A 27,702-nucleotide genomic window follows, 5' to 3' on the forward strand; every position below is an offset into this window, starting at 1 on the left:
GCTGCCAGAGCAGGTATGTGTATGGGTTGTAACTAAGGACATATAAAAACCTGGAATTTATACACCAGGAATATTAAAGTCATAAGCATATAAGAATGTGTTTTCCAACCACAACTCTATTACAGTATATACATCAACTCATATAAGCCTATAGTCTGATATGTGGATGAAAAGTCTGTATCTCCCATACAAGCAAGTGGCTCTGGTTTTCTACAAGTGCTCAACAATAAAAACAGCTGGGTACACATTCGACGATGTGCAAACGATGTGATGGACATCCCGATTTCCCTTGAACTGAGCATTCTGAGAGACAAACAATAGTGCATACACACTGAGCCATCTTCAAAAAGACCAAACCATATATCTTGCATTGTTCGGTCTTTAGATCGTTCACTACAGTATATAAAGTTAACATATTTCCTGGCTGTCCGTTAGTGTGTACACACTGCACGATTTGCGGGAAATAGTTGACGCATGTACTGCATGTCTGAAGATGCGAAGGACAACACCCTTATGCGCATAGTGCATAAACGATTTGAACAATTTGGCGTTCTGATCTGTCAGAAAATGACAAATTGTTTAAAAAATCGTCTAGTGTGTTCCCAGCTTCACACCTGCTATCTAAAGGTGCTTACACACATAGCGATGTGCTCACAATCCCACGATGTGTACGATTTCCCCCTGAACTCTCCCCGGGAGCTCCTCGGCAGTCGTGGGCACAATTTGGTCTGAAAAAGCTGCCAATTTGACACACGATCTATCGTACCTCCTAAACTATCCGGTGCATTGTGCCTTGAGATTGTCAGATCTGCCCTACAGCACAGCAGATCTGAAGATGAAATGTGCGACCTGTGGGGATCTGACACATGCCCCATCCCCTCCTCATTAAAACTCAGTTTCAAATCAGACTCCACATCAGCCTCCCTCAATTATGATCATACCCCACACATGACAAACCCCCTCCCACAACTGGTTATCTACCCTAGTCCTCACAATCACCCCCTCCTTACTCAATGTACTCTATAATCAGCTCAAACCTGACAACTCCCTCAATTAAAATCTTATCCCAGAACTGCCCCTAGACCCTTCTCCCTCAACTAATAGCATGTCCCAGCAGTGCCTCCCCCATGCCTGACAACCTCCCCAAGTAATAGCATGTCACAGCAGTGCCCCCCCCCCATGCCTGGCAACCCCCCAAGTAATAGCATGTCCCAGCAGTGCCCCCCCATGCCTGACAACCCCAAGTAATAGCATGTCACAGCAGTGCCCCACCATGCCTGACAACCCCCCCAAGTAATAGCATGTCACAGCAGTGTCCCCCCCATGCCTGACAACCCCCCCACGTAATAGCATGTCACAGCAGTTTCCCCCCTCATACCTGACAACCCCCCCAACTAATAGCATGTCCCAGCAGTGTCCCCCCCATGCCTGACAACCACCCATGTCCCTCATCTAATAGCATGTCCCAGCAGTGTCCTTCCCTTACCTGCCACACCTCCCCTTTCACCCTCAATTAAAAACATGTTACAAGTGCTTTTATAACTGATTGAAAATCACATTTTAAATGAGACCTCAGTACTCACCATCCTTCCACTGCTGCTGCTGTGGTCTGACTCCTCCCTCCTCTCTCTCTGACTCCGGCACTCATTCATTCAATGTGGCTGCCTGCACTGCAGCTTTCACTAATAGGTGGATAGCTCCAGCTATCCACTAATCAACGTTTAGATGCTCCTATCACTGTGATTGGTGGACGGCCAGCACCATCCACCAATCTATATGCTAGCAGCCTGGCCCTGTAACGCTGCATGTCAGGAGGAATGTGGAAATGGTTAGGTCTAGACTATACAAGGCTGATGGACCTGTGACATCACACCCATGTGACCCGGCCTGAAAGGGGGAGGGGCAGGGGTGCTAATGGGGGACCAAAAGTGTCCCCTCGCGGGCTTGCTCCGCTCGCCACGCTTCGGGCACGGTGGCTCGCTGCGCACACCACAAATACTTATTCCCCCTCTATGCCCTAGGGGATGGTAACGCAGGAGCGGTCCAGTCTCCTGCAGCGGTCACGTGGTGGATACGTCAGAGGTCCTTTAGCCACATAGGAAATAGCAGCAACCATGTGGAAATGGCAGGACCCTGGGAGGCAGGCAGAGAATGTTGTTTGGCTGCTGCAATCGCGGTTGGGGAGCGTCCTCTGCCTGACTCCTAGTTGTAGCCCCATATCTTTTACAGTGTACCGGCCAGTGGGAAATATGCCCTCCTGCCCAGCACGCTCTCTGCTTACATTTATTTTTAACAAGATGGTGGGCAGGAGGGGCTTGGGCTGGCTGCCGGGAAGGAGAGACGCTACCACCGCTGCCATCATGCAGATTCGGAGGGCAGTGACTCACTGAATGATAGTAAGTCACAGGGGCAGGGCTAGTCTGCCATCGCTATTAGCAACCCCGCAGTGGCCGGCCCATCGTATTACATGAAATGACATCACACGTTGTGACGTCCTCATGCCTGGGACCAGTCCCCGCTACAGCAGACTTGCGCATGCGCAGTATGTTGTTAAACTGGTTTATGAATATAGAATAATAATAACAGCGCTCCAAAGGAAAAATGAAGATGTATTTCAATGGGAGCAGCTTGGCAAGCGGGCAGTCCTCCCCGCGTGTTATTTAGAAATGAAAAAGGGGTCTGTCAAGCGCTACACCTATGAAAATGTACGGTGTGTGCTGTGAGTAGAGTGATGCGGTGTGTGCTGTGAGGGAGTGATGCGATGTGTGCTGTGAGTAGAGTGATGCGGTGTGTGCTGTGAGTAGAGTGATGCGGTGTGAGCTGTGAGGGAGTGATGCGGTGTGTGCTGTGAGTAGAGTGATGCGGTGTGAGCTGTGAGGGAGTGATGCGGTGTGTGCTGTGAGGGAGTGATGCAGTGTGTGCTGTGAGGGAGTGATGCGGTGTGTGCTGTGAGTAGAGTGATGCGGTGTGTGCTGTGAGGGAGTGATGCGGTGTGTGCTGTGAGGGAGTGATGCGGTGTGTGCTGTGAGTAGAGTGATGCGGTGTGTGCTGTGAGTAGAGTGATGCGGTGTGAGCTGTGAGGGAGTGATGCAGTGTGTGCTGTGAGTAGAGTGATGCGGTGTGTGCTGTGAGTGAGTGATGCGGTGTGTGCTGTGAGTGAGTGATGCGGTGTGTGCTGTGAGGGAGTGATGCGGTGTGTGCTGTGAGTGGAGTGATGCGGTGTGTGCTGTGAGTAGAGTGATGCGGTGTGTGCTGTGAGGGAGTGATGCGGTGTGTGCTGTGAGGGAGTGATGCAGTGTGTGCTGTGAGGGAGTGATGCAGTGTGTGCTGTGAGGGGAGTGATGCAGTGTGTGCTGTGAGGGAGTGATGCAGTGTGTGCTGTGAGGGGAGTGATGCAGTGTGTGCTGTGAGGGGAGTGATGCGGTGTGTGCTGTGAGGGAGTGATGCGGTGTGTGCTGTGAGTGGAGTGATGCGGTGTGTGCTGTGAGTGGAGTGATGCGGTGTGTGCTGTGAGTAGAGTGATGCGGTGTGTGCTGTGAGGGAGTGATGCAGTGTGAGCTGTGAGGGAGTGATGCGGTGTGTGCTGTGAGTAGAGTGATGCGGTGTGAGCTGTGAGGGAGTGATGCGGTGTGTGCTGTGAGGGAGTGATGCAGTGTGTGCTGTGAGGGAGTGATGCGGTGTGTGCTGTGAGTAGAGTGATGCGGTGTGTGCTGTGAGGGAGTGATGCGGTGTGTGCTGTGAGGGAGTGATGCGGTGTGTGCTGTGAGTAGAGTGATGCGGTGTGTGCTGTGAGTAGAGTGATGCGGTGTGAGCTGTGAGGGAGTGATGCAGTGTGTGCTGTGAGTAGAGTGATGCGGTGTGTGCTGTGAGTGAGTGATGCGGTGTGTGCTGTGAGTGAGTGATGCGGTGTGTGCTGTGAGGGAGTGATGCGGTGTGTGCTGTGAGTGGAGTGATGCGGTGTGTGCTGTGAGTAGAGTGATGCGGTGTGTGCTGTGAGGGAGTGATGCAGTGTGTGCTGTGAGGGAGTGATGCAGTGTGTGCTGTGAGGGGAGTGATGCAGTGTGTGCTGTGAGGGAGTGATGCAGTGTGTGCTGTGAGGGGAGTGATGCAGTGTGTGCTGTGAGGGGAGTGATGCGGTGTGTGCTGTGAGGGAGTGATGCGGTGTGTGCTGTGAGTGGAGTGATGCGGTGTGTGCTGTGAGTGGAGTGATGCGGTGTGTGCTGTGAGTAGAGTGATGCGGTGTGTGCTGTGAGGGAGTGATGCAGTGTGTGCTGTGAGGGAGTGATGCGGTGTGTGCTGTGAGGGAGTGATGCAGTGTGTGCTGTGAGGGAGTGATGCAGTGTGTGCTGTGAGGGGAGTGAAGCGGTGTGTGCTGTGAGTAGAGTGAAGCGTTGTGTGCTGTGAGTAGAGTGAAGCGGTGTGTGCTGTGAGTAGAGTGATGCGGTGTGAGCTGTGAGTAGAGTGATGCGGTGTGAGCTGTGAGTAGAGTGATGCGGTGTGTGCTGTGAGTAGAGTGATGCGGTGTGTGCTGTGAGTAGAGTGATGCGGTGTGTGCTGTGAGTAGAGTGATGCGGTGTGTGCTGTGAGGGAGTGATGCAGTGTGTGCTGTGAGGGAGTGATGCAGTGTGTGCTGTGAGGGGAGTGATGCAGTGTGTGCTGTGAGGGAGTGATGCAGTGTGTGCTGTGAGGGGAGTGATGCAGTGTGTGCTGTGAGGGGAGTGATGCAGTGTGTGCTTTGAGGGAGTGATGCGGTGTGTGCTGTGAGGGAGTGATGCGGTGTGTGCTGTGAGTGGAGTGATGCGGTGTGTGCTGTGAGTGGAGTGATGCGGTGTGTGCTGTGAGTAGAGTGATGCGGTGTGTGCTGTGAGGGAGTGATGCGGTGTGTGCTGTGAGGGAGTGATGCGGTGTGTGCTGTGAGTGGAGTGATGCGGTGTGTGCTGTGAGTAGAGTGATGCGGTGTGTGCTGTGAGGGAGTGATGTGGTGTGTGCTGTGAGGGAGTGATGCGGTGTGTGCTGTGAGTAGAGTGATGTGGTGTGTGCTGTGAGTAGAGTGATGCGGTGTGTGCTGCGAGTAGAGTGATGCGGTGTGTGCTGTGAGTAGAGTGATGCGGTGTGTGCTGTGAGGGAGTGATGCGGTGTGTGTTGTGAGTAGAGTGATTCGGTGTGTGCTGTGAGTAGAGTGATGCGGTGTGTGCTGTGAGTAGAGTGATGCGGTGTGTGCTGTGAGTAGAGTGATGCGGTGTGTGCTGTGAGTAGAGTGATGCGGTGTGTGCTGTGAGTAGAGTGATGCGGTGTGTGCTGTGAGTAGAGTGATGCCGTTGTGTGCTGTGAGTAGAGTGATGCCGTTGTGTGCTGTGAGGGAGTGATGCGGTGTGTGCTGTGAGGGAGTGATGCGGTGTGTGCTGTGAGGGAGTGATGCGGTGTGTGCTGTGAGTAGAGTGATGCGGTGTGTGCTGTGAGTAGAGTGATGCGGTGTGTGCTGTGAGGGAGTGATGCGGTGTGTGCTGTGAGGGAGTGATGCGGTGTGTGCTGCGTGGGTAGAGGGTATACAATCGGGAAGCCGGCTTACATTATACGGACAGCCGGCTTCCCGACTGTCATATTCTGGCGAGGGTGACATGACTGGCGTCTAGATGTATGACGCCACTCATTTTACCGAGACTGGCGCTCGGCATCCCGATCGAAGGGATGCCGGGCGCCGCGAGCGTACAGACCGCAGGGGGAGGAACTGAATGTTAGGCACCCCCCGGGAGGTTAGGGTTAGGCTAGGGAGAGGGAGGGTTAGGATTAGGCACGCCCCGGGGGGGAGGTTAGGGCTAGGCACCCCCCCGGGGGACTTAGATTTAGACAGCGGGGAAGGGGGGGTTAGGTTTAGGCACTTAGAGGGGGGATTAGGGTTAGGCACTTGGGGGGGGGGGGAGGTTAGGGTTAGGCACCCCTAAGGGAGGGTTAGGGTTAGGGGGGTAGGTTAGGTTAATTAGTACTTGCCTGGGGACGATCAGGATTTCCAGCGCTGTCGGGCTGCGCTGTCGGCATCTCTTCCTCTGTCGGCCTGACGCTGCCGGGATTCGAACTGCCGGACGTGCGGTCGGCGGTATTACATACCGATTCCGAGTAGAGTGATGCGGTGTGAGTAGAGTGATGCGGTGTGTTGTGCATGAGTAGAGTGATGCGGTGTGTTGTGCGTGAGTAGAGTGATGCGGTATGTGCTGAGTGAGTGATAGAGTGATGCGGTGTGTGCTGAGTGAGTGATGTGGTGATTTAGTGATAGAGTGATGTGGTGTGTGCTGAGTGAATGATAGAGTGATGCGGTGTGTGCTGAGTGAATGATAGAGTGATGTAGTGTGTGCTGAGTGAGTGATAGAGTGATGTGGTGTGTGCTGGTAGTGTAATGTCAGTGATGGTGTTTGTGGTGGTGATGTTTGATCTTTTACCACATAAACAGGGACATTGGCCCTGATTCAGACCCACTCGCAATTGGGTGTACATACGTTCGGCGTACGTAAAAAAATATTTAAATTCAAGCACTCGCTTGTATTTTCGTACGCAGCTAAAAATCCGCCCCAAACTCAGCCGACCCCTCCTCTAACTAACGAGCGTGCCAAATAGCGAGCGTACATCCCCGAAATGGCTTGAAGGGAACGCACACACAAGTACAAACCGGAAGTGGGCCTGTCAGATTCCGATTACCTGCTCGTTTTTTCTGCCTACCTCCCTCAATCGTATCATGCCAATCAATGTATCAATTAGCTTAATTGTTTTTTTTTTTTCAACACAATGCAATACACTTTAATCTTGTCCGTGTTTGTGTTTACTCGCAGAATACGTACGGCTGAAACCTTTGCTTTTATTGTTCAAAAGACATGTTAGCCACAATTAAACAATTGTTCTATTTGTTTGTATCCCCACAAATTTTCTGTGGTTCATTTCTTTATTTAAATTTGCTTACGCATGTCACTGCATCAAGCCTATCATAACTCTCAAGAGATTTGTGGCCCTGTCGAACACATGACTCATACACTAACCAATAGAATTTGTCCTGTTAATTTCCCAAATACATTAGCCAATCAAATTTGTTTTGGGTGCTTTATTAAAAATATTTTTCTAAAAAAACACCATTGCCATCATGAGATCCGCCGCATTCACCAGGTGCGAACTGCTGGTGCTGACGGAGGTGATGGACAGGCAGATCACCAGTCAGCCTCCACCCATCTCAAATAGCCGAAAGCGTTCCGCATATGCGGAGGTACGTCGCCGCCTGCGCTCCTTCGGCTCACGCCGACATATTGGCCAGCTGGAGCGCAGGTGGTCGGACCTGCACCGGCGTACGCCCCGCTTGCTGGCATGCTTTCGCATGCAGATCGCGGAAAGTAAGTTTTATGGACTGTGGTTTTCAAGTTTATCTTGTGGGCCCTAACTGCGTGTGCATGTTTTCATGTCTGTCCTATTTAGTCATTGTAGTCATATCTGCATGTGCATGTTTTCATGTCTGTCCTATTTAGTCATTGTAGTCATATCTGCATGTGCATGTTTTCATGTCTGTCCTATTTAGTCATTGTAGTCATATCTGCATGTGCATGTTTTCATGTCTGTCCTATTTAGTCATTGTAGTCATATCTGCATGTGCATGTTTTCATGTCTGTCCTATTTAGTCATTGTAGTCATATCTGCATGTGCATGTTTTCATGTCTGTCCTATTTAGTCATTGTAGTCATATCTGCATGTGCATGTTTTCATGTCTGTCCTATTTAGTCATTGTCCTTTTTTTTGTTTTTTTGTTTTTTATTTTGGATTCCTGTTGAAACTAACCACAATATTTTTTTCATTTTTTAGGGGCACAGCAAAGACTACGGCGTCATCGCCAGACAAGACGCCGGTCCCGGCCCCTCTCTCCAACCCCCAATTCCTCAATTACCCCCTCCTCCCCAGACCCTGTGGCCGAGATATCAGGATTACTTCCCCTCCAGCCCAATTCCCCCTCTCCTCCATCCGTCCCTCCTCCAAATTCCCCCTTCCCAGGATTCGTCAAACACCCTGCCTCTAGGTTTGGGGAATGTAGCCACCTCCGAGGTGGTCCCGGGAGTGGCTTCTGGCTCTGGCGTTTTGCCGAACGGTATGTTTTTTAATTTTATTTTGGGCACCACAAACTGTTTGTATGTAATCATGTGTCGTCCCCATTTTTTTTGGCTTTCTGTTGCCTTAGGGTATTTTTGGGGGTTGTCTTTACCTGTTCCTGCTGATTTCACCATACACATATCACACCTGTGTGCATTTTTTTAGGGCCCTTGTATTTTTGGCCTAGGACATTTTGGGGTGCTGGGTTTTATCCGTGTAATGTTTTTTTTGGCCACAAGCTTTTAAGTTTTGGTTTGTTTTTTTTGTGGTTTTTTTAGAATGTTGCTTCATTATAGATTTATTAATCCCCAAACTTTTGTCACCCACAGAGGAACAGAGGCGTCGGGCAGAAATCTGTCAGTGTGTGGCCCGTATGCGGGAGCAGGTCACCGGGCTTCTGCAGGGCCTTGACCATCTGTTGGTCCTCCTTAGGAATTAGTTTTTTTTTTTTTTTTTTTTTCTAATTGTTTCCTAATAAATCAGTTTTAAGTCCAGCTCTGTCTCATGCGTTTTTAGTAAATCCAAGATTCTTTACACTGACATAAGTAGACTCTTCAAGCAAGGATTGCCACAGAATCTCACTACAGATTGTGTGTTGTATTTTGAATGCAAACAGGCACAAGAAACCCCTCCCAGTACCAATGTCATTTTCCTTTTTTGGGGTGGACAACATGATAGTTTACAACATTTTTCAGGTTCCTATTTGGTGGCCAATCTGCTTAGGACAATCTTACGAAGGCAACTGATTGTACAGGATTCCTTGGTGTGTTGGTTAGTACCCCGAAAACATATTACATTTTAGCTCCACTTGCTTCATTACTGGGTTACCCCTTAGGTAAAATTATCGTTTGGGAGTTTGTTTACACTTGCTTCTAACGTGCCCAAAAAGGAAACAAATTACACTCTCCAAATATTTATTCACAACAGAAATAAAAATACAAAGTGGTCGCTCACAAACAAAACACACAGTGATAATCAGAAATACACCACATACCAAAAACAGGAAAGAAACACACAACAAATCAAGAACTGGTTGACGAAGGTCCATGCCCACATGATTTCAAAAATATGGCGTTGCAATATTGGTGTCATAATATATTCCAGAAGTTTCCACATAAAGGTTTTTGAAGGGTAGCAGGAAGTAGTCATCGTGGGAGTGCCAAAGATTATGCAAACAAACAGAAGATGGTGCAAGAATTAATATCAAAAAAGATGAACGCCAAAAAATCATAACACATTGGGTATACACACTGTTGTTTGGTCAATAATTACCTAAAATATCGGGCCACCACATCATCGCGTATGGCCCCCCCACATACTGACCTCCGACCAACCTCGGGGGGGCCATCCTCAGGTAAGGCATCCTCTGGCTGCATTGGAACACCACTCCTTATGGCGATGTTGTGAAAGATCCCACACAGGACCACAATTTTCGAAACCATATCCGGCAAATACATGAGCTCGCCACCAGAGCGGTGGAGGCATCTGAATCGGCCTTTTAAAAGGCCGATACAGCGCTCCACCACTTGCCTGGTGGCTGTAAGTGCGGTATTAAACTCACTTTGTGGACCTGGTGTGGGAGCCAAATAAGGAGTGAGCAGCCAGGGCATGCAAGGGTATCCACTGTCTCCTGTGAAAAAGAATAGACAACATCAGGATCACTGTGTATCAAGCTTAACATTGTTATGTACTAAAGGTCTCCACTTACCCAGAAGCCACGCATCACCAGCTTGTAGGTTGTTTAATTTGTGCCATATCCCTGATTGCCGGATGACGAAGGAGTCATGTGCACTTCCTGGTAATTTTGCATTCAGGGACAGGATCTGGAGGGAGGCATCACATACCACCATTACATTCAGGGAGTGATAGTGTTTACGGTAGCGAAATATTGCCTCCAGCCGTGCTGGAGGCTGAAGTGGTATGTGAGTACCATCCACAACCCCTATGATGTGTGGGAAGCCAGCTATTTGGTAAAAATTGGCCTTGGCCACACTAAGGGCACCCATATCCAAAGGCATTTTAATAAAATGATGGAGGTGCTTGAAAAGTGCCTCCATCACTGCCCTCAGGATCCTTGAAAAGGAGGATTGTGAGATGCCCGCCACTATTCCCACCGTTGTTTGAAACGATCCTGAGGCACAGAAATGTAACACCGCCATAAATTGCGTAAGTGGTGGTACTGCTGTTGGACTGTCAATTTGCCGCTCAAGATCACTCTCTATTAATGAGAGAGTGTCTATGATGATTTTGGGAGGAAGACGGTAGCGTCTTAAAACCTCATCATCGGGCATTCCAAAAAGGGTGACACGTGTTCGAAATATCTGGGGCCTTGCACGCCTACGATGCCTACGCCTGGGACGAGATTGAGGTTGGTCGGCTTCCGGGAGCATGGCCAGAACAATCCGCCCAAGATCAACCTGAAATGGCAAGATTTGAATGTAAGGCTTTGGACCCACCCCAAAAGAAAATTAAGAACAACTTAGCTTGATGATAGCATCCATTGCTGCTTACATGCCGGGGTATTGTCATGATACGTCCAAACTGAAAATAATCCCAATATTAATTTGTAAAAGTTTAGTCTGTGCATTTATGTTTCTAAATTTTGTGCTAGACAAAACATAAAATAGGCGAAACACACATTTGGCCAAAGAGCAAAACGACATTGCACACAGTACATCAAAATGGGTTGAAATGTAAGCCAAAAATGCGAAAGGGCAACCACAAACAATTTTACAGGATTAATAAGCATTTAAAAATGCGCTAATTATTTCGCCAATACAAGTCACTATATAAACAGAGAAAAATGTGCTAATTAGTTCGCAAATACAAGTCAAAAAACAAACATAGAAAAATGCGCTAATTATTTCGCCAATACAAGTCACTATACAAACAGAGAAAAATGCGCTAATTAGTTCGCAAATACAAGTCAAAAAACAAACATAGAAAAATGCGCTAATTATTTCGCCAATACAAGTCACTATACAAACAGAGCAAATGCGCTAATTAGTTCACAAATACAAGTCAAAAAACAAACATAGAAAAATGCGCTAATTATTTCGCCAATACAAGTCAAAAAACAAACATAGAAAAATGCGCTAATTATTTCGCCAATACAAGTCACTATACAAACAGAGAAAAATGCGCTAATTAGTTCACAAATACAAGTCAAAAAACAAACAGAGAAAAATGCGCTAATTATTTCGCAAATACAAGTCACTATAGAGAGAAAAATGCGCTAATTATTTCGCCAATACAAGTCACTATACAAACAGAGAAAAATGCGCTAATTATTTCGCAAATACAAGTCACTATACAAACAGAAAAAAATGCGTTAATTAGCTCGCAAATACAAGATAAAAAATGGACTTACCAAGAGCAAATATATAAGATTCCAAATCAAAAGGTCTTTGGGCCCGAAATAAAAAAAAAGCTAAAAGAGATGAAATTATGGATCCAAAAATTAAAAACAAGAAGAAACACAATGAGACACCAATTGAACCAAAGTTAGACTTCACAAAACTTACCAAATCAAGAAACGAGGCAAAAAAAAAAAATACAAAAAAAGCGAATGGAAAATAAAAACGCAAATCTAGCAAACAAAATAAAATCCAAACGCCAACTCCTTTATCCGCAAACAAGAAACTCCAACCAAGGTAACCTCCAACAATCCAAAAACGCCACCTCGACTCGAGACACACCAAGCCATAAATAGTGTTTCGTTTCCCGCACAAATTAAGGAGGGATCATAGGAACGCACAATCAATGATGCGGCCGCAAAATAAGGACGCATGTATAAATACATCACGAAAACACATTTAAATTCTGGTGTATTTCTTGTTTGGACCTCAGACATGGCTACAGACCAGGGAAACAATGGACAAGAGTCAGGCGGTAAGTCTTTCATGCATTTTGTCTCAAAGATTAATTTGAAACATAAGATTGGGCAAGTTGTGATTTTGAGAAATCTGAATATTTATACAAATAGGTGAGGAGGATGACATGGAAGAGGCTGCTGGGCCCAGTATTCTGGCCAAAGCTGCCAAAAAAAAAAGGCAGCCACATTTCACAAGAAAGGAGATGGAGGTTTTGATTCAGAAGTGTGTGGACATCCTGCCACAGGCAGACAGGAATATGAGTACAAGCCAGAAGTGGAGAATGTCGGAAGAGGTAGCCGTTGCTGTCAATAGGGTGGGTGATTATGTCCGTCTAGCCCGGGATGTCAAACGGCGATAAGTAAACACTTGTCCCCCCTAAAAACAAACCCCATTTTAAACAAAAGGATAATGGTTTCCATTTTATCCCACAGATGGGGCGACTTCAAATATCGCCTAAAGCAAAAACTCGCGGACAGGGCTAGGCATGCAAGGGGGACAGGTGGGGGTCCCACCCCTGTGTCATTGGAGTTGACGGATTTAGAAGAGCTGGCACAGGGGTGTGTGCAGCCTGTGGAGGTGTTTGGCGTGTCCAACATGGATACGGACATGCCAGACTTTGCGGCTCCTCATGTTGTCCCAGGTAAATCTTGTGATGTCACCAACTCTGAAATGTTAGTGGGCCAATATGTAGATTCTAATGTGAGTCTTTTCTCATTTTTCCTAACAGAGACACAGGCGGATGAGTCTGCTCCAGAGGGGAGCCTTGGCCGCCGAATTTCTGCTGGCTCTGCAGGGGAGGAACCAGTACATCCGGCTGAGGACCCTGCAGAAGCCAGTCCAGGGCAATCCCCCTCGCAGGCAGTGGCCCTCCTCACAGAACTCAATTTCAAATCGGATTTCCATACGGAGATTCTGCAGAGGATGGACGCCAGTCTGCTACGGGTAGCTGAGGCCCTGGAGCAAAATGCTGCGGCCAATGTGACCATTGGTCAGGCCCTGGCGGAAAATACCAGGGCCAACATCCGCATCGCCAATGCCCTGGAGCAGCTCGTTCGCCAGCACATGGTGGAGCCGACCTCCTTTCCTGCCGGAACATCAGGATCCTCCACCTCTGGCACAACATCAGCCAATCCTCCAAATGTGCCTAGCCCTGTGCCTAGTCCAGAGGCCACAACATCTGCCTCTGGACAGGCAAGCCCGATGACATCCCGGACCCGGTCAGGCGCGCTCCCTCCCCCAGCCAAACGGGTGAAAAAACGGTGAAAGCAATGGCGACTTTTCCCACACTCCTTCTGTGCTTGGCTCATATTCCTTTCTGGTCAAAACTTCCCTCTCCTTTCTTGTGAATTGTTTTTAATTTTGTGTTCTACATTTCATAAATCTTTTATGTTGGCCCAATTATTGTAACTTTGGAAATGAACCCTGCAAAAAAACTTTGCCAAAAATTTTTTTTTTTGTGATTTTTTGTTTGAGCAATAAAAAAATAATAAAAAACTGACATTGTGTTCTCACATTATTGTCACAATGGATTACATTTAATCCTGGGCCAAAAGGCACAAACTGGCAAGAACCACATTTTACATGCCCCCCCAAAAAAGGGCTCTTTAAGGAACGTTTCAAATTTAACATTAACGAGTCAAATTCAACAGGCCAAAAGAAAAAGGGAAAAACCAAAAAAACATGATGACATTATTGTTACCATAGGCCCTAACCAACAAATTGAGCCCAAAAGAAACTACCACAAATGTACGTAAATTGATTGTGTAATCATCACATTAGCAGCTATGATTTCCACCTGCGTACGCTTTTGTGCTAACACAAAAAACTACTTTCAAAACACATACCAAGCCAGTTTACAATCCACCACTAATTGCTTTTCAGACCACCCGCGATTAATCGCAGCAACATCGAGGAGTGCCGGGATGGAGGAGAAGGCCATCGCCAATGTGGTCGAGTAATCCAGACCCTAAGCTGTGCGAGCATTTTGAAGGGAAAGAGGATCATCCAGTGACGTATGAGTCGGTCCGTACACATTTTACGCTCGCATCTGCTAATGTATGTACGCCCCAAAAACGCCTCGCCACGCCTGCGTTTTTCCATCTCCACCCCCGTCAACACCCAAAAACGCCCTGTTCTGTCAATCACATTTGACATGTCACTTCCTGTACGCTATTTGACGAACGAGACCAAAAAAACTCGCAATCTGCCGTACGCACATGCGCAGTGTTACACCGACGCAGGCGCGGTTAGTCAACATCGAAACGCAACGAGCGTACTGCTGTTTGCGAGTGGCTCTGAATGAGGGCCATTGTGGGCAATGTCTGGTAGCATCAACAGTGTGAACATGAACATCCTTCTTGTCGCCTGGTTCCCTAGCAGCATCTTATACACCGGAGTCTTTGTGCGCCCAGCTCATCATGTGCTTCAACCATTTAGACCATGGGTTTAACATGGCAGGATTGAGATCCGTGTGGTAAAATATTAAGGGCTCTATTTATTAACATTATTTTTACAAAAATAAAGTGAAAAAGGGTGTTTTCACACCCTTTTCACATTATTTTAGTTTCACCTGTAGTTATTACAGGGCAATTGGAGTAGAATTAGTAAAATTCTACTCCAACCCCTAATTATCACTTATTTTTAGTAAAGCAGATCGCATTTCCCATAATTGTAATGGGAAATGTGATCCGACCATAGTTACTAAAAATAAATTGTAAAAGAATACCAGGGGAAGCCCTGTGATAATAACGCCACCTGGAGGTGGCGTTATCCAGGGTCTCCCCCGGTTACCGGGCTCCCACTCTGCTCTAACGGGGAGAGCAGAGGCGGGAGCCGGTACCAGTTATCAGCTATGTGGTCTAAACAGACCGCAAGCTGATTGCTGTAAAAAAAAGAAAAAAAAATGTAAAAATTTTTTTTTTACTTACCTGAATCCAGGGACCGGTGATCGGGCCTCCGGTGATGGCTCCTCTCCGGTCAGCTGGTCTCCCACAGTGCACTGCTGCCCGGTCATCAGGTGATCGGGTCCCAGTGCAGTATGGGAGATCACCTGATCGGGAAGCCCGGAGAAGATCACCGGAGGCCAGGAGGATGCAGGTAAGTGTAATGAAGAGAGGGGGGGAGGCGCGGGGGTCCGCGATTGCGGGGCTTAGAGTCGGTGGAGGGTAGTAGCGACGGTGGGTCGGCGCATGCACGGGCTCTTAGTAGCGGTATTTTTTCCGAAAATACCGCGACTAGAGTGTGGATGGGATCCGCAGGGACAGAGCTTTATCGCAAGCTCTGTCCCTGCAAAGGGTTTATAGTAAATCCCTGTGATAATGCGAATTCACTCGGTAATATCACACTACAATCCGCATTCAATATGAGGATTGTAGTAAATAGAGCCCTAAGAATGTATTGTACATTGATCACTAAAGCTGTTCCTGTATTGTATATACAGTAAGTCCCTAGAATGTTTTCTGTGTTATTTTTACTTTTGTGTTTGTCTCTAATATTTAAACATAGAATTTGACGGCAGTTAAGAGCCACTTGGCCCATCTAGTCTGCCCTAAACACATGTACAGGCACACACTAGGGTTCATGTATTTGTTGGGAGCCAGTTAACCTACCAGCATATTTTTTGGAGCATGGGAGGAAAGCTATGCAAGTACGGGGAGAATATACAAACTCCACACATGACTGGGTGGAAATCAAACCCATGACTTCAGTGCTGTGAGGCAGTAATGTTAACCATTACACCATGTTTGTAACGTTTAAAGCTTTGAAAGTAGGGAGGAAAAACAACAAATAATCTAAGGGACATGAATCAGGAATGAAAATATAGTGTTGCTTAAGGGAAGGGGGCCCCAAACTGGTATCTTGCCTAGGGCCCCATGAGGTCTAAATCCGGCTCTGCATCACCCACCCCGCCTTCCACTGTACATGCATATTGGAGACCAGACATATGGTATTACTGTACTTACAACATAAATATGGAAAAAAAAATACAATGCAGGAGGCTTTGTATAGTTCAACAGTAGCTGAAAAGCCGCCATCTGACTTTTTTGTGACATGAGAACAGAGATAATCTGGGCATTCAGTAATATCCCAAAGAAATTATTATTAATTAATGATCCATCTGATAAATTTCAGGAACGTAATAGAATCTTCAATTAGTAATGAGACCTACTCAGTTAATCTTTGGTTGGTGAGAGTAATAAATTGGATACTTAAATGTATTTTCAGAATATCATATTATTAAAAGTACATAAAAAGATGACTTACTGAATATTAGGATTCATTTGTAATTTGGATGTGAAGCCATTAATCAGCTACTCAGCAGGATGGATTTGTCAGATAATATCAGAGATGGTAAGAACCTTATATACTTTATAACCTCGTATTTGCAATGTAATTTGTAAATAAATTACTGGTTCTGATTGAAAAAACAGTTATTGAAAGATCACGTCATCTCACAGCGTTTAATCTTCTTAGTTAGTACAATAACGGGCTGAGGTAGCTGGAAACCAGTCGGATGTAGAGCCGCATTGTGGGCCTGATTCAGAGATGTGTGCAAAGCAGATTGAGCAATTGTTTGCCATTGCGCATGTGTCAGCCGCACTGTGCATGCGTCGCAATTGTTTTGCGATTACACCCGCACAGAATCCATTAGCAAAGCGAGTGACAGGTAGTGACCATTTAAAGGAGGTAATGGGGTGGTTAGAAAGACGCAGACGTGTTTCTTACCGTTTAAACGCAGTTACATGGGCGTGCATAAATTAGTTGTTGCGATCTCCTACGTGGCATGAGAGCTCTCTGCACTGGTCCGACCTGCTATAAGGGCTGCATGGCTGATCGATGTTACTGATTTTTACACTTGTACGTGACTTATCTGTATATCTGCAGTGCTTGGTTACCATTAGCTATCATCATCTGGGTATACTTTCCCACCATATTCTAGGTGCAAAAGATATGCTGGGATTTTGTAGGTGAGTGTATGGGCTAATAGTTGTAAGGTGAGAGTGGGGATTACTCCAGAGTTGCCTACCTCCCACATTTTGCAGGAAGCTTCCGAATTAAGGTGGGAGCTCCCGCTACCCTGCAAATTAGGCTGAATCCCCTGCATTCCCACTGCCCCGTATAAAACTCCGGACTGCGCATGTGCAAGTCCAGATGTGAAGGGGGCGGGGCCTGAGCTTAACTGTGTAAAGACACAGGGGCATACTCGTCATGGGTCACGGGTGCAGGGAGTTAGGAGTGCGGTTGCTACTGGCCCAGGAGGCCTCCCCTTGCACCCAGCTCTAGAGATGGCTACTAAGTGAATGTCTCGAAACAATGACTCGAATCATTTAGATGTTCAAATGATTCGAGTCACTCAAGGTTTGATGTGTCGAGACAGCCACCTCTCTAGCCTCTCTGTCAGACACAGAGGGAGCAGCTACCGCTGGAGGCCGGGGTGTGTGCTCTGACTCGGGAGAGTCAGTGCAGTAGCCAGTAGGATGTTCAGCAGTGAGTGAGGGTCATTCAGGGGGCGGAGCTGGCAGCGACTCACTCAGAGTGAGTGCAGAAATATGATCTGCTGGGCGGCGGGGGGCGGAGTCGTTAGTGACTTACTTAAATTCGATGGCTCCCCTGCTTCCGACTGCTCTACTGTAACTAAGGGGTCTATGTACTAAGCAGTGATAAGTGACAGAGTGAAAAGTGATAAGTCTGTGATAAGTGCCAGCCAATCAGCTCCCAACTGTAATTTTTCAAACACAGCCTGTGAGATGACAGTTGGAAGCTGATTGGCTGGCACTTATCACAGACTTATCACTTTCACTCATGTGGCTCCACTCGGTACACTGAATCACTCTTCCCATGACTACCCAGATCACTCACCGGTCAATCACAGGCAGACTACTGGGAGAGACTGATGTTCCCAGCATTCCCTAGCCAGCCAGTAAACGGAGGGAGGAGGAGCCGACGTCGGAGGACTGAAGAGCTGCATGAGACTGTGGGGCCTATTCATCATCGAAGGCCGTATGGCCTCCGATGACAAAGTTTTGAACTCACTGCGAGGGATACTTAAGTATCCAACTTGCAACGGGGGGAAAAGTGACACCGGAGCAATTTTATCATTGCTCCGTTGAGGGGACAACTGCTCTGAAAAGAAGTTGTCCCCATGGTTAGTACTGCAGCTACTTCTGTAGCTGCATTACTTACATGCTCCCCGTCACTCCGGCTACGCATGCGTGACCTCGCACACCCCCTTCTCACGGACTCCCCAGCGGCTGAGTGCATGCGTGACCTCATAAGTAACGCAGCTACATCTGCTTTTCGGAGCAGCTATCCGCGCACCGGAGCAATGATGAATTGCTCCGGTGTCAAGTTGTCCCCGATGCGAGTTGGATACTTCAGTTTCCCTCACAGTGAGACCATTTCTTACTCATGAATAGGCCTCAGAGAGCGATAGCTTAGTTGATGGGTGCTAAGTCCATTTTATATGGTGCTGTACTGAATAACTCATTTAGAAGAGAGAAGAGCATGGAGTGGGAGAAACTATAAAAGACAAAGAACATGGAAGAGCAATAAATGATCAAATTTAGAATAAACATTTCTCTGATCATTGATTTTTGCCCTTATCCAACCATGTGAAGTAAATGAGACATATGTACATTCCTTTCATTTAAGCTGACTCTGAAACTATCTCAATGAAGTCTTCAAAGAACAAGAGCCTGACTAATACTGCTACAATTAACCCTCCTACTTACTGTCACCATCATTAGTGAATTGTAAGAAGCAGATTCCTTCCTGACTGCTCTGAGTGCTGGGCTAGCCACCTTTGCCAGTGCAGATCTGACAGAGCACTTCCTTTAGGTATGGAGATCATTACAGTGGGAAATAGAAATTGGATAGAAAAAGATTACTACACGCCTTCCAACCATTCAAGCACCCTTGAATATATAAGTGATGAAAACAGATGGTCTTGTTAGTGAGAGATAAAGTAGGGCATAATCAGCTCAATTTAACAAAGCGGGTACAGTACATTTACCTGAGGTAAACTCAACAATACAAAGAATTCTAATTAACCCTCTAACCCTATTGGAATATATGCGTACAAGAAAAACATTTTGACAAGAATTTCCCCTTTCAGAAAAGCAATAAGTCAATAATATATTTATATATGTGCATAGGATGTAAAAATATAAATTTGTATTTACATTGAGGATGAGCATACACATATTCTAATGGATTTACTATCCATGTCAATGAACAAAGGGAAAATATTAGCTGTCTGTGCAATGTCTGCAGAATGACCAATCTTATTGTCTGTTGATACCAATGGTACAACAGGTGCACTACACTACACTGGAGCCCCTGGGAACAAAGGGGCCCACTGCTGAGCAGACCATCATATTTATCCTGGCCCAACAATTTTGAACCATTTTGGTTTGGCCAGCGCAGGTAACTGGGTGGGCCTCACTCTCTGAGGGACCTGCCCATTACCTTAGGGAGGCAGGACTGACCTGGTGTGTGCAGCAGCCACAGCGTCGTGACACTACAGTCCAGTCATCTAAGTCAGACTAATAAGGGTGCGCTGTCAGCCTATCAGCTGATGATCACTGTTGTACTGCCTGTTTCTGATTCACAGCTGACTGTGAATTAAAGGCAGCTCACAGCTGGTGTAACTGGCACTGACCGAGCATGCAGAGTGCAGACTGAGTGAGTGCCAAATTGCTCATCCCCTACCCATAGGTGTCTGCCCTGCTAATAGGTGTCTGTCCATACCCCTGTCAATAGGTGTCTGCTCATCCCCTGCCCATAGGTGTCCTCCCTGCACATAGATTTCTGCTTCCCCTGCATCTGCCCACTTCCCTGCCCCAATAGGCGTCTACTTTCCCTGTTTCATAATAGGTGCCTGACCACCCTGCTTCCTTTAGGAGTCTGCACACCCCCTACCCATAAGTGTCTGCTCCCTCTACAGCCCTTAGGTGTCGAACCCCCCCCCCCCCAACCCATAGGTGTCTGCTTTCCAGAAGTGTCTGCCGACCTCCTTCCCATAGATGTCTCTGCTCTCACGTGCCCAATTGTGTCTTTGATCCCCCATACCCAACTCCGACTTTCCCCAGCCATGTGTAAGTCTGCACTCCCCATATCCATATGTGGCTCAGGGCTCCCCCTGCCCATGTCTGACCTTGCCCCACACTAAAAGGCACAAAACTGCTGGAAAAAAATTATATAGGGTAGCCTGGAAATAACATCAAATCACTAATATCAAAATGGTGTTCAGCCCACCCAGGGAGCTAAATTGTACAGCTACTACACATATTCTCCTGGTGCTCCTGCCATCTGTGGAGAGGGAGTCTTCTGAGGAAGGTCTCCAGTTCACCCCTACCTTGTCTTTAACAGCAGCAGATTAGGTTATGGGCACCTGGACTCTGGCTGGGCCCCTGCATTTGCTGACTGACCGCCAGAGAACCACTATCTGCTCTGCTCTCTGAACGGGTCCTTTCAACAGATATCATAGCCGTACCATGCAGGAATGTGTGCTTGTATCCCTGTCACCCTCTGCCTCTCCCTGTCACCCTCTGCCGCCTTGTCACCCTCTGCCTCTCCCTGTCATCCTCTGCCTCCCAACATCTGTCAGGCCTTGCAGCTACTCAGACAGCTGTGAGTTTACCTGCAGGCGTTGCTGACCTCTCAGTGGCTGTCAGTACAGGAGATCACTAAACTACAGGGACACAGGGAAGGAAGGTGTTTTAATATATACACTTAGCTTGGGGTTACAACCCTAGATTCCTCCTTTAGAGTAATTACTCTCGAAGATCAGAATTTTATATTACTACCTTCTCAACTTTGCTGGCTGTGACAATCTTTGCCTACAGAAAATATGGTATATGGTTGCCATTCACGTGGTTGCTCTCTGTACTATTTGGCAGTCACTGGCATGCTGTCTGTATTGTTTGGTGGCCATGTGGCACATTATAAACTCGGGGTCGGGGCCAAAGCATATTTTTGTGCCTGGGCCCACCACTCTCAAGTACCGCCACTGAGATGATTTGTTTCAAAATATATTTGGCCTACATTGTAAGATACCCCATATAAGCCTGCATACCTGGGGCCTGATTCAGCTTGGATCGCAATATAGTATACGCACGCAGTTTTACTACGAATATATGCTAATCCATAGAGATCGCAATGCCTCCGCACCACAACATAAGGACGCCCACTTCACCTATAAGCACATCTGGAATGTTTAGCAAGACTGCAAAAACATCGGTACAATCGAGTACCATCGGACCCATACGCGCAGTTAAGGCAGGTTAGACCTAACTCAGGAATAGCTTACTTCAGCGCTCACTGAGACCTCAGTGCGTATGGTTTTGCAGTGGATAATTTATGTACAGCCATGCAGCGGCGTTGAAATGCACAGGCACGCCTGCGTTTCTCCGACCCCCCTTCCCCCCGTCACCACCCACAAACGGCACTTCCTGTCAATCTTTCTGCGACGGGTCTGATCACAATGACTGATTCGCGCACACGCACTGCTATGAATGCGCAGAAGGCAACAATCAGCCGATTGCGTGCATATTAGCAACTGCAATCCAAGCTGAATCTAGCCCTTGGTTTGGTCTATCCAATTGCAGAACTACTGTACATGTTGCCGCTTTCTCTGCCATTGTGGCATTGACAACTCAGCTGTTAACTCACAGATTGCCTACCTTTCTGCTCACAATGTGGTCTACAGTCACATATTATACAGAGACAACCCTATTGCCAGACATATATTGCATGGAGTTAAATCTAATTGGAAGTCATATATTGCACAGAGATAAATGCCATTTCAGTGATATATGGTAGATAAGTAACCCCAATTGCCAGATTTGCTTCTCATTCATATATTGCTATTAGATCACCTCCAACTATTTGCACAAAGGTCCCACCCCAACACCCACCCCCCACCCGTCAAGGTCCCACCCCAACACCCGCCCCCACCCGTCAAATGCAAGGGGTGTGGTGAGGCCAAGTGGGTGGTGCAGTCGGCTTGATGTTGCAATTGCATCATCGTGGCCCGGTCTCCTGCTATACAATGTAGATATTACCACCATTGTGAAGCAGGGGCAGGCCAGCGATGACGTGAATCAGCACTTGACCACTTTTCTGGGGGTCTGGGAGAGCCACTCGAGATTCAGGAGCCTCGCTGACGTAACTGATTGATATATATAATTTTTTTTGTTAAACTCCTCTAAGATCAACTGAATTGAGGAAAGATTACTGCTACTGGAATATACATGGGGAGAACTACTGTAAGAGTATAACTACATTTTCTAGCATTTAATTCTGTAACTTTTAATTGCCAGACCATTAAGCTTAATGGGAATAATGAGGTTACTGTTTACATCTCATTCATCTCATCTTTAACATGGAATATGTGATTTTAGTAGGAGAAGTTATGTATAGAAGAAGCAATACACAAAACCTGTGCAATGAGACAGAACGTACCTGGGGAGGACTGGTCACTGCTCAGGACGAGAGTTGCAGGAGTGGGTCTACGTCTGCGAATCTATTGAATTAGGAAAAAAAAATGATCATATCCTGTATACTGTATTCACAGCACAATGCAAATATAATAAAATATGTTACATAGTACAAATAGTATTTGTATTTATTAAATTGATGTACTAAAGCATGATTGAATACACAATCACAAATTGACATGGAAATTACCATTTACAATAATGTTGCAATTAAAATATTCAGTGTTAATTTGATTTTCTGCCATTGTTTAAAATAATGTGGTCCTATAATTCTCCTACAGTCATTTTGTACCACAGTCCTCCTGTATCTGTGAGATTCCCCACATCACTACTTTGCACTGATGAGGATTCTGCTAACAATTAGACTATGGCTTCCTGGTTCGCTCCTTTCCTCTCCTCACCATAGGTGCGAAGTCCCAGCAATACAATCTTTATGTTCTGCATTTGCTTTTACTTCACCATTCCATGAAAGGGGTGTAGTAAAAGTTGTCAATGTTAAGAATATTCAGAATGTCGACATGTTCTAAATGTTGCCATTCAGAATGTCTACATGGATGTGGGGTTGGCATGTCAAATGTCGCCATTTTCATAATGTTGACATTGGGATTGTCGGCAGACAGCTTGTCAACCATGTGGATGTCTGTTTCAGAGGTGAGTATTCTTAAACCTAACCCTAAACCTAGAGTTGCAATTTAATCCAAACCCTAAAATCATCCAAAAATCAGCTTTTGACATTCTGTTATCGACATTATCTCATGTTAACATTCTGGCATTTTTGATATTGTTGTTGTTGATGTTCTGTCAATATCACCATTCTTACGTCTATATTCTGAATGACGGCATTATGAACGTATAGCCATGAGAGGCCACTCCAGTATTTGTGTGTCTGTATTTTGCAGAACAGAGCTGGAACAGTCGAGCAATCCATTCTGCTATGGGGCAAAGATAGGAGATGGAATTCTTAACGCCAAATTCCACGTGAGAAATTCCATGGCCAAATGACAAAAGTAAATACATATTTGCAAAACAATTTAAAAGATGTGCTTCTTACTAGTAATTACATACTGCATACTGCTACAGCCCACAAAATGAATTGCTCCATAGGCGACAGGTTGAAGTCAATGAGGCTAGATTCAATTAGTTGCCCTAGTAAATAGAAACCTAAGACAATAGTTGCTTACTTTTCAGGGAATGAGGGGTTTATGGGCTCTATTTACTACAATCCGCATTTGTAATGCAGATTGTAGTGTGATATTACCGACTGAATTCGCATTGTGAATTCAGGTAATATCACAGGGATCTACTACAAGTCCCTTGCAGGGACAGAGCTTGCGAGAAAGCTCTGTCCCTGCGAATCCCCTCCGCACACTTATCACGGGATTTTCGCAAAAAATACAGTGACAAGTGCCGACGCATGCGCCGACCGGAGCTAAGCCCCGCCCCCCGTGAGCGCAGGACCCCCCCGCAACCCCCCTACCTTAATTACACTTTCCTGCAGTCATCGGTGCTCCGGTGATGTCCTCCGTGGCTCCGGTCAGCTGACATCCCATACTGCACTGGGACTCAGTCAGGTGAAGACCGGGCACCAGTGCAGGCTGGGAGACCAGCTGACCGGAGGGAGGACATCATCCAGACCCCCTATCACCGGTCCCTGGACTCAGGTAAGTGTGTTTTGTTTTTTTGTTTTTTAGCAGAAATCAGAGTGTGGTCTGTTTAGACCACACAGCTGATCACTGGGGACGGCTGCGGGCTCTGCTCTGTCCGTTAGAGCAGAACAGGAGTCCGGTAACCAGGGGAGACCCTGGATAACGCCACCTCCAGGTGGCGTTCTTATCATAGGGCTTTCCCCGGTATTTTTTCACAATTTATTTTTAGTAACTTTGGCCAGATCACATTTCCCATTACAATTATGGGAAATGCGATCTGCTTACTAAAAACAAGGGGTCTATTTACTAAGCAGTGTTAGGAGACAGAGTGAAAAGTGATAAGAAAATTATAAGGTGCCAGCCAATCAGCTCCCAACTGTCATCTCACAGGCTGTGTTTGAAAAATGACAGTTGGGAGCTGATTGACTGGCACCTTATCACTTTCTTTTCACTCTGTCCCCTAACACTGCTTAGTAAATAGACCCCTAAGTGATAATTAGGGCTTGGAGTAGAATTTTACAAATTCTACTCCAATTGCCCTGTAGTAACTTTAGGTGATACTAAAATAATGTGAAAAGGGTGTGAAAATGCCCCTTTTCACTTTATTTTAGTAAAAATAATGTTAAGAGAAACCGAAAGATTGCATAAGAAAAGAGGTGTTTTAAACCTCTAGGATGGGGGCAGGCATGTATGCAAATTACTTGTGGGAGTTAGCCTATGGCAAGCAGGGGCGGGTTTGTATCAGGAACATTATATAGTGGGATAAAAGTGTGGGCCAAAGCCTCTTTGTTCCAGATTCCTCCAGGACAGGGAAGTGCATTTTGTCAGTTGTCATTTTCCTTAATAAAACTCTCTTAGTGCTTCTCCTTCTTCTCTTCTTCTCTCCTCCTTTTCCTTATTGTATTTAGTCTCTTTTCATTTACTTCATATCATTGCTTTTACTTTTCCTTTCTGTCCTCAATCAGTGTCTTTTCTGATTTCTTGTTCTGCTGGGGGTGGGTGTAGCTATTGTCCTGCCTAGTAATGAGCCTCCCCAGACCCTGGTCCCTGGCTCCACAGTGTCCCCATGTTATTAGGAGCTGCAGGTGTGGTTCCCCTATTGATAGTTCTATCCCCCCTCAGGCTGCAGCAGCTTTGTGGAAGGTGTGCCAGTGTGGGGGAGGGGTGCTTCCCTTTAGTCCTTAATGCCCCTGGTCAATATTATCTTTGTGGCTGCAATGGCCAGCACCATAGGCAAATGCAGGAGGGGTTTATGAGTGCCTTGCCTGAACCCCCCCTCAGCCCACACCATGATGACTACAATAGAAATAGCATATAATACTAAAGTTGCATGTTTTTTAGGATCCCCTCAGTGTCACAAATGAAATAACTAGCACTACAGTCCCTGTTGATCTTTTAAATGTGTCAGCCAGTAGAAAAAGTTAAAAAGCCAGTAATGAATATTGTTGTGCACCAACTAGATCTGGAAAACATGCACTGTACGGGGTGCACTGATATGGATCACCTATTGGATCAATTATTAATACTGGATAATACACCATCCAGTACATAGGGGGACCAATCTGTGCATCTGTTTCCAGGACAGTGCATGGTTTCTTTTTCTGCCCTCTCCCAGATTCCCCAACTTGCTCATATGATCTGTAAAGGAGCCGGCACATGAAATAAAAAGATTCAGCTCAGACAGGATGGCTCTACTTCTACATATAATTACTTACTGTGTTTGCTGGTCCTGTATATGCCAGAATTATATCATTCAGTACATTCGTATGATGTATTTTATAGATGGTCTAAGTGCTGATTATGCCCTCTTAATGGTAGAAAACAGTTGCAGCAAACAGTGTCAGTATTATGCTGGGCATTGAGGTATCATTGGGGGAATAGAATGCTTTAGTGATGCGTTATATGACAGTAAGGGGTAATGGCTTTGACACTGCTTTATTTATCTATAGCACCTAAGATCTAGCTTTTATCTCCTTTGAATCATTATTATCAGCCAATAGAGGAGATTGTATTATATACTGTATTCTGAGCATTTAACTTACAAAATAGACAGAATACATGTGCTACAGTGAATTTCTACAGGGTGCACAGCTTATTATTGCAATCACTGCCCCAAGCAGCTATCACCGGGAAGCTCCATTCTCAGCTATGCTCCTACTTCGACAAATATACATTGCTGGAGGTCACGCAGCCTTCGCGTCCTGCCTATGAGGGGTACAACGCGTGCAAAGCAGCTAGTTCAGTTCGTCAGGGCTAACAGCAGGCGTCTGGGGAAAATGCTTCGCCTTTAATAATTCCACATTAAAATGTCGTTTTCGTCACCTCTGCTTGCGATGTGGTGGCAATCACCCAGTTGCCAAGTGTTTCAAGGGGGGTGCCCAGCAGCAGCCTGCACAGCCAGCAAAAGGCACAAGTGCTAAGTAAAGTTCCATCCCCTGTCCGTGTCACAGCGATAGCAAAATGGTTGAGTTGGTACCCGGTTCTGCAGGACGCAGAATTTTCGTTAAAAGGCTTCAGTTTTGGTTTTCGTTTACCTATTTGCAGGGATGTCGACACATATTCGCCTAGAAATTTGAAGTCTGCCTTTGAATTGCCACACATTCTTAGGGAAAAAGTGTCTGGCGAGGTTAGCGCAGGCGCATTGCTGGGCCTTTTGCAGAACCCCCATTAGGGATCTTGTGAATTCCCCGGTGGGAGTGGTTCCCAAGAAAATTCCAGGAAAATAAGGGCTCATGCAACATCTGTCTTATCCGCCAGGCTCGTCAGTAAATTATGCCATACCAGTTGAGGTTTCCTCGGTGGTGTACCAGTCTTTTGACGATGCTTTGGACGTCATTAGGTGTTATGGTCCGGGCGCACTGATGGCTAAGATAGATGTTGAGTCAGCTTTTCGTCTACTTCCTGTGCACCCAGAGTCATTCCAGTTTATGGGTTTTTAGCTTGGACAACGGATATTGCATAGACAAATGCTTGCCTATGGGGTGTTCTGTGTCCTGTGCGTTTTTCGAGCATTTTAGCACCTTCCTACACTGGTGCGCGGAATTTATTTATTTAATTTTTGCGGTAGTCATGGAATAGCCCACTATCTCGATGACTTTCTGTGTGTCGGCCCTTCCGGTTCAGGCAGATGCAGTTATCTTTTGTTTTCTTTACGAGCGCTGTTTTTTCATTTGGAGTTCCCGTTGCTGTGGACAAAACGGAGGGCCCTTCCCCTTGTCATTCCTGGGTATCGAGATCTGTACCTCGGTGGGTTCTTGTCGCATTCCTCTCGATAAGCCTGTCAAGTAATGCCATAGCGGAATGCACGGCTTCCAGTAGAATTACCCTGCGGCAGGCGCAATCCCTCCTGGGCCTGTAAAGTAATTCCAATGGGCAGAGCTTTTTCACGTAAATTGGAAAGGGCCACGGCTGGTGTCACTAACCGAGACATTTGCTACGTTTATCCTCAGAGATTAAGCAGGACCTCTCTGTCTGGGTCTCGTTTCTTCGGGATTTTAATGGCGTTCGGTTGTGGATGTCTCCAGCCGCTGACAATTTGCAGCTGCAGCTGTTCACCGACGCAGCAGG

The 27,702-nt window shown here is 46.4% G+C and overlaps 1 protein-coding gene across 2 annotated transcripts in view; it reads right to left on the reverse strand.

Moving 5' to 3' along the window:
* The window catches only part of PPP1R1A (protein phosphatase 1 regulatory inhibitor subunit 1A), a 246,035-nt gene that overhangs the window by 88,866 nt on the left and 129,467 nt on the right, over positions 1–27,702 (reverse strand). For both annotated transcript variants that reach the window (XM_088469306.1, XM_088469305.1), the window contains exon 2: positions 22,455–22,515. In XM_088469306.1, the coding sequence (XP_088325432.1) occupies positions 22,455–22,515 (61 nt within the window). The remainder of the gene's footprint in view (positions 1–22,454; positions 22,516–27,702) is intronic.

Source organism: Taudactylus pleione, unplaced genomic scaffold, assembly GCF_031769625.1.
Source record: "Taudactylus pleione unplaced genomic scaffold, aTauple2 ptg000089l, whole genome shotgun sequence".
In the NCBI taxonomy this organism is placed as follows: Eukaryota; Metazoa; Chordata; class Amphibia; order Anura; family Myobatrachidae; genus Taudactylus; species Taudactylus pleione.